General features: G+C 39.4%; 1 protein-coding gene across 4 annotated transcripts in view; it reads left to right on the top strand.

Moving 5' to 3' along the window:
- TRIM37 (tripartite motif containing 37) overlaps positions 1 to 8,017 on the top strand; it is a 108,481-nt gene that overhangs the window by 86,943 nt on the left and 13,521 nt on the right. For all 4 annotated transcript variants that reach the window (XM_032280683.1, XM_032280684.1, XM_032280681.1 and 1 more), the window contains 3 exons: positions 3,331 to 3,459; positions 4,643 to 4,832; positions 7,990 to 8,002. In XM_032280683.1, coding sequence (XP_032136574.1) covers positions 3,331 to 3,459; positions 4,643 to 4,832; positions 7,990 to 8,002 — 332 coding nt within the window. The remainder of the gene's footprint in view (positions 1 to 3,330; positions 3,460 to 4,642; positions 4,833 to 7,989; positions 8,003 to 8,017) is intronic.

The following is an 8,017-nucleotide window of genomic DNA, read 5'->3' as shown; positions in this document are numbered from 1 at the left end:
TGCCCAGCTAATTTTTTGTATTTTTAGTAGAGACGGGGTTTCATCATGTTGACCAGGATGGTCTCGATCTCTTGACCTCGTGATCCACCCGCCTCGGCCTCACAAAGTGCTGGGATTACAGGCTTGAGCCACCGCGCCCGGCCGAGCTCCTTATAATTCCTGTCATTATTATCTTGTCAGATGTGGTTTTCTCGTACTTCTGCTGCTATTTAAGCCAGTTACTATACTTAGTTTTTCAAGAAAATCTAATTATATTTGGGCCTTTAAATTTATTGATATATGGTCATTTATTCTATTTTCTTAAATTTTTAAAACTTCGAGTGCATATGGGGTGTTAACTTCTTTTTCACTTATTTTATTGCTTACTTGTGCTTTTTTTCCTTTGATTTGACCTGTTCAAGGGATTTGTTAATTTTGTTCATCTGCTCAAAGGCCAAGTTCTTAGATTTATTTCATCCATTGTCTTTTACCACATCATTATATTTCTGCTTTTGTCTTTGTTAATGCATTTTTTTTTTCCCTTAACCGATAATTCATTTATCCTTTTAGTGGAGAAATTGATCATCATTTTTCCTAAGTCTAGAACATATACGTAAGTCTAAGAACATTTTCATCAACCTTCTCCCTGGAACTCCAAACCCATTAAAAGTCACTCCCCATTTTCCCCTTCTCCCAGCTTCTGGTAACCACTAATCTACTTTTTCTCTGTGGATTTTTCTTCTTCTGGACTTTTCATATAAATAGACTCATACCATATGAGGTCTTCTATGTCTGGCTTATTTCACTTAACACAGCTCTTTTAAGGTTCATCCATGTTGTGGAATATATTTATTCCTTTTTATGGCTGTGTGATATTTTATTGTATGGCTGCACCACGTATTGTTTATTCACTCATTCGTTGATGAACATTTGGCTTGTTTCTACTTTTTGGCTATTATCAGTAGTGCTGCTTTGAACATTCATGTATAAGTTTTTGTGTGGACATAACGGTTTTGTTTATCTCGAGTATATACTTTGAAGTGGAATTCCTGGATTATATGGGAACTGTGCTTAACTTTTTGAGGAACTACCAGTGCCAGACTATTTTTCAAAGTGGCTGCATCATTTTATATTCCCAGCAGCAGTATATGAAGGCTCCAGGTTTTCTATACCCTTGACAACACTTGTTATTGTCTTTCTTTTTTTCTTTGCCCATCAAATTGTCTGGGCATCCTTGTAAAAAATCAGTGGACCATAAATGTAAGGATTTGTTTCTAGACTCTCAATTTGTTTTGATGATATATATGTGTATATGGCAGTACCACTTAGTCTTGATTACTGTAGTTATAGTAACTTTTGAAACCAGAAGTGAGTGTTCCATTTAAGATTGTTTTGGCTATTGTGGATCTCTTACATTTTCAAATGGATTTTAGGATTAGCTTGTCAATTTCTGCAAAAAAAAAAAAAAAAAGACAACTATTTTTATAGAAATTGTGTTGAGCCTGTGAATCAATTTTGGGAATATTGCTTTGTTAACAGTATTAAGTGTTCCCTCAGTGATGAACACAGGATGTCTTTCCTGTTGTCTCTATTTTCTTTGAACAATGTGTGGTAGTTTTCAGTGAGCAAGTCTCGCATTTCTTTTGTCAAATAAATTCCTAAGTATTTTAATTGTATTTGATGCTATTAAAAATAAAATTTCCTGGGCCGGGCGTGGTGGCTGAAGCCTGTAATCCCAGCACTTTGGGAGGCTGAGGCGGGTGGATCACAAGGTCAAGAGATCGAGACCATCCTGGTCAACATGGTGAAACCCCGTCTCTACTAAAATTACAAAAAATTAGCTGGGCATGGTGACGCGTGCCTGTAATCCCAGCTACTCAGGAGGCTGAGGCAGGAGAATTGCCTGAACCCAGGAGGCGGAGGTTGCGATGAGCCGAGATCGCGCCATTGCACTCCAGCCTGGGTAACAAGAGCGAAACTCCATCCCAAAAAATAAAATAAAATAAAATAAAATTTTCTTAACTTCATTCTCAAATTGTCTGCTAGTGTAGAGAAATACAGTGAATTATTTTGTCTTATATCCTGCATCCTTGCTGAACCTGTTTATTATCTATTAATGAATTTAAATTTTATTTTTATTTTTTTAAAATTTATTTATTTATTTTGAGACGGAGTCTCACTCTGTTGTCCAGGCTGGAGTGCAGTGGTGCAGTTTCAGCTCACTGCAATCTCTACCTCCTGGGTTCAAGCAGTTCTCCTGCCTCAGCATCCCAAGTAGCTGGGACTGCAGGCACCCGCTACCATGCCCGGCTGATTTTTGTATTTTTAGTAGAGACGGGGTTTCACTGTGTTGACCAGGCTGGTCTCGAACTCCTGACCTTGTGATGCACCACTCACTTGACCTCCCAAAATGCTGGGATTACAGGCATGAGCCAGCCACTGTGCCTGGCCTAAAAATTTATTTTTTAAAAGAGGTTTATTTAACTCACAGTTCTGCAGGCTGAGTTCAAGGGCAGGGCCCTGCCTTCTGGTAGTAGCATTCTTGCTTATTTTTATTGTTTTCCTAGCTCTTGAGTCTATGCATATTAGGTCACATAAGTTCGTTTTTTCCCTAATTAATTCATTTTAAGGCTATATATTTTCTTTTTACTACTGGTTTGGCCGGACATTTTGATTTGACGCACCATAATCGTAATTTGTTTCTAATTTAGCTTTAATTTTCTTTTTAATCCAATAATATTTTTTTACAATTTACTGTTCGGTGGGTTATATTTTTGTTAATAGTTTAATTGCATTGAAATTGGTATGACTTTTCTTATGGAGCTCACAGATAATCTTTTATGTTAAGATTCTGCAGGCTGGGCATGGTAGCTCATGCTATAATCCCAGCACTTTGGGAGGCTGAGGCGGGCAGATCACCTGAGGTCAGGAATTGGAGACCAGACTGGCCAACATGGCAAAACACCCCGTCTCTACTAAAAATACAAAAACTAGCCAGGCATGGTGGCAGGAGCCTGTAATCCCAGCTACTCTGGAGGCTGAGGCAGGAGAATCGCTTGAACCCGGAGACAGAGGTTGCAGTGATTCGAGATCATGCCATTGCACTCCACCTTGGTCAGCGAGAGCGAAACTCTGTCTCAAAAAAATAAGACTGTACTTCACAAGCAACAAGATCGGAATGTTTTATGACAAAAGTCATAAACCAGTTGGGGCTACAGAATGTTGTTTATTTTTAGGCAATAGACAGAAACACTTCCATGCAAAGTAAGATTAACACTTTTTCTGATGGACTAAATAGTGAGTTTTGTGCTATTGTATCCTGTTCAGACGTGTTCTTAAATGTCTTTGCAGCCACAAATAAGAAGAGTAATTCGCCCAAGCCAGCTCGGTCCAGTGTAGCAGGTAGTCTTTCACTTCGAAGAGCAGTGGACCCTGGAGAAAGTAGTCGTTCAAAGGGAGACTGTCAGCCACTGTCTGAAGGTAAATTTGAGGGATTCAGAATGTACGTTCAGTGGGGTAGATATCTGTTACCTGAAATTTATGTTATCTTGAAGCTTTAGACCGTGAAGAGTACCAAAAATGCTAAAGTTGGATTTGAAAGTTTCTTTTTTTGAAACAGGGTCTCACTTTGTCACCCAGGCTGGAGTGCATTGGTGTGATCTCAGCTCACCACAACCTCAACCTTCCAGGTTCAAGCGATCCTCCTGCCTCAGTCCCACCAAGTAACTGGGACTACAGGTGTGCACCACTATGCCTGGCTAATTTTTGTAGTTTTTGTAGAGACAGGTTGCCTAAGCTGATCGGAAACTCCTGAGCCCAAGCAATCCACCTGCTTCAACTTCCCAAAGTGCTAGGATTACAGGAATGAGCCACCACACCTGGCCGGAAAGTTTCTTGATCTCACAACAGAACAGACCCTTAACAAAATACAGCCATTAGACTGTATATTCTAAACTTCTTAATTTTATTTTATTTATTTTTTGTTGTTTTCCTGAGATAGGGTCTTGCTCTGTTGTCAAGGCTGGGGATGCAGTTGTGCAATCATATAGCTCACTGCAGCCTTAACCTCCCAGGCTCAAGTGATCCTTCCACATCAGCCTGCCAAATAGCTGGGACCATAGACACATGCAAGGCTGCATGTGTCTATTTTATGGCTTTTTTTTTTTTTTTTTTTTTTTTTTTCCTCTTGGCAGAGACAGGGTTTTGCTACATTTTCTAGGCTGGTCTTGAACTTCTGGGTTCAAACAATCTTCCTGCCTCAGCCTCACAAAGTGTGAAGTTACAGGTGTGAGCCACAACCTTTGGAATCCTTAATTTTAAATGTTTGGCATCAAAAAAGTTGAGATATATTTCAAAATTATTTTTGAAGTTTTTATGTAGTTTTAAAATCATATAATGAAGTGAGGTTTTCTAATATAACTTACAGAGACCTTTCATGTTTGTTTGCCTTCTTGCTGATTGTCTTTTTTTTTTTTTTTTTTTGGAGACAGAGTCTTGCTCTGTTGTCTAGGCTGTAGTAGTGCAGTAGCACAGTCTTGGCTCACTGCAACCTCCACCTCCCAGGTTCAAGTGATCCTCATGTCTCAGCCTCCTGAGTAGCTGGGTTACAAGTGCACACCACCATGCCCAGCTAATTTTTGTATTCTCTCTTTCTTTTTTGGAGGCTCCCCAGGAAGCTCTCAGTCTGGGAGCAGGCACAGTTCTCCCCGAGCCTTGTTACATGGCAATGTCGGTGATATTCTGCCAAAAACCGAAGACCGGCAGTGTAAAGCTTTGGATTCAGATGCTGTTGTGGTTGCAGTTTTCAGCGGTTTACCTGCTGTTGAGAAAAGGAGGAAAATGGTCACCTTGGGGTAAATTAAGTTGTTTTGTACATATAATGGTATAATTGTTAATAGCTTTGTTTGGAACCTTAAGAATGCATCATGATGAAAAAATTAATTTCTACCTTGTTAATTTTTTAGTGGACAGAAAGTACATTTATCGTACTAAATTTTAACTTTTTTTTTTTTTTTTTTGAGACTGAATCTCGCTCTGTCACTCAGGCTGAAGTGCAGTGGTGCAATCTCAGCTTACTGCAACCTCCACCTCCTGTGTTTAAGCAGTTCTCCTGCCTCAGCTGGGATTACAGATGCCTGCCAGCACACCCTGCTAATTTTTGTATTTTTAGTAGAGACAGGGTTTCGCCATGTTGGCCAGGCTGGTCTTGAACTCCTGAGACATGAAGTGGTATGCCCACCTTGGCCTCCCAAAGTGCTGGGATTATAGGCGTGAGCCACTGCGCCTGGCCTAAATTTTAACTTTTTAAAGTATCAGAGATTTTACTTTTTTTTTTTTTAACAGGATGAGATAGTACCAGAAGTTTAAATATGTTGGAGCTCCTTTTCACAGTGATATGTAACCTTATCTGAACTCTGCCTTGTAAATTTGTGTGTGTGTGTGTGAACTTTTTTTTTTTTTTTTTTCAGTCCTACACTTGTCAAAGATGTTGGTGTTAGGCTGTATTACCTGTCACAGGCCTTCATATATATTTTCTATGAAACAAAGCACTTATAGCAATTTTAACACTGCTTTTCTGCTTTTATCTCACCTTCTCTCCTCTTATCAAAGTATCCTCAAAACTTATAGTTGGAATTTCCCAAAAGGATACAGTATATGGTAGTTGACACCTTTATCTGTCTCCTAGGAAACATAAACTCACATCCCAGGCATGACAATGAAACTTCCATCTATTCAAAAGATAGAGTAATTATGGAACATACTGGCTATGAATGTGGTGGATGAGCCATTAATATACGTCTGTTGATCTATTTTATGGATATTAAACCTATTTCTAAATTTAAACAATGAAATAGTTCTATTTTGGATTTTCTAAAGAGAATTTAACTAAATTAGAGAAAGATGAACACCCTTTAATTTTATATAGTCAAGGTCTGGCTTATTACCAAAACTACAAGATCAGTTGGTGGCTTAGCTTTCCCTTGTAGCTTAAGTTTCAGCAGTAGAAAGGTGTTAAAATCACTGGAGATTATCTTGTCTTCCCTACCTATTACGTAGCCTGATGTTATATACATTCCTTCAAATTAAAGCTGCAACCAGCTCTTACATTTTATTTGCTATGGAGATGTTTTTATCTGCCTTTAGTCATCAAAATTATACATAAACGTAGTTCTTTTTCCCTAGAATGTAAAATCCTGTACAAACGTCTGCAGCTCTTAGCCATGATCCTCATTTTATAGTTGATTGTATCTGCCAGCCTGGTTCATGTAGGTGCTGTCGAGCTCATGTCTTTTTTCCCCTGCCTGATCTAAAGTATTGCAAGCAAAACGTTTAAATACTAATGAAAGGCCAGGCACAGTGGCTCACACCTGTAATCCCAGCACTTTCAGAGGCTGAGGCGAGAGGATTGCTTGAGCCCAGGAGTTCAAGATCATCCTGGGCAACATAGCAAGACCTTGCCGTTGTTTATTTTTTAAATAAAAAATAAATACTAATGATAAGTGTTTCGAAATGAAAGAAAAAAAAGAATAAGTGAAAAATTTCTCATCCTTATCTCCCACAACCTAGTTGTCCAATCCTCTGCCCATACACATTCATGCTGTTCTTAAGTTTTCATGTATGCTGTGTCTTCTCAGTTTTTGTGTATATTTAAGGAACTGTGACTATGTCGCTTTTTTAATACAAGGTGTACTTTGTTTTCTCATTGAATAATATATCTCAGGCCAGATGCAGTGGCTCACACCTGTAACCCCAGCACTGTGGGAAGCCAAGGTGGGCAGATCAATTGAGTTCAGGAGTTCAAGATCAGCCTAGCCATCATGGTGAAACACCGTCTCTACTAAAAACAAAACACAAAAATTAGCCAGGCATGGTGGTGGATATCTGTAATCTCAGCTACTTGGGAGGCTGAGGCAGGAGAATCGCTTGAGCCCAGGAGGCGGAGGTTGCAGTGAGCTGAGACTGCATCACTGCCCTCTAGCCTGGGTGACAGAGTGAGACTCTATCTCAAAAAATAATAATATATCTCAAAAGTCTTTCCTTATTAGAACATATTATTTAAAACTTCTATTTATATATTTTTTTAAGTTACAGTTTCATTAAGCTAATTATAGGTTCACATGCAGTTGTAAGAAATAATACAGAGATCCTGTGTACTTACCTTTTCTCCCCTAATGATAAGATTAGGGGAGAAATACAATATCACAACCAGAATACTAATATTGATGTAATCCACCATTTCATAACTTTTTTTTGAGATGGAGTCTCACTCTCTTGCCCAGGCTGGAGTGCAGTGACGGAATCTCAGCTCACTGCAACCTCTGCCTCCCAGGTTCAAGCAATTCTCTGCCTTAGCCTCCCAAGTAGCTTGAATTACAAGTGCCCACCACCATGCCTGGCTAATTTTGTATTTTTAGTAGAGACACGATTTTACCATCTTGGCCAGGCTGGTCCTGAACTCCTGACCTCAGGTGATCTGCCCTCCTCGGCCTCCTAAAGTGCAAGGACTTACAGATGTGAGCCACTGTGCCTGGCCCTTAGTGAAATATTTTAAGATAAAATTTGAAATTTAGTGTTAAACACCAGAGCATGTACCCTACTTGGTTTGGTGCTCAGTTCAAAAAGAAAATGTAGATTATTTTCCAAGTGCAGTGGCTCACGCCTGTAATCCCAACACTTCGGGAGGCCCAGATGGACAGATCGCAAGGTCAGGGGTTCGAGACCAGTCTGGCCAACGTAGTGAAACCCCATCTCTACTAAAAATATAAAAAATTAGCTGGGTATGGTGGTGTGTGCCTGTAATCCCAGCTACTTGAAAGGCTGAGGCAGAATTGCATGAACCTGGGAGGTGGAGGTTAGGGTGAGCCAAGATCATGCCATGGCACTCTAGCCTGGGGGACAGTGCAAGAGTCCATCTCAAAAAAAAAAAAAAGAAGAAGAAGAAAAAGAAAACATAGATGATTTTGTCATTTACTACTTATATAAAAATATCAAGTTGTTTTGTTCTTTGAGGGCTAATGCTAGAACAAAACAACTTGAT

The sequence above is a fragment of the Sapajus apella genome, unplaced genomic scaffold (genome assembly GCF_009761245.1).
Source record: "Sapajus apella isolate SASKATOON/1434 unplaced genomic scaffold, GSC_monkey_1.0 scaffold12, whole genome shotgun sequence".
Lineage (NCBI taxonomy): Eukaryota > Metazoa > Chordata > Mammalia > Primates > Cebidae > Sapajus > Sapajus apella.
Note: the sequence above shows the minus strand (reverse complement) of the source record. Positions and strands in the feature narration are given on the sequence as shown.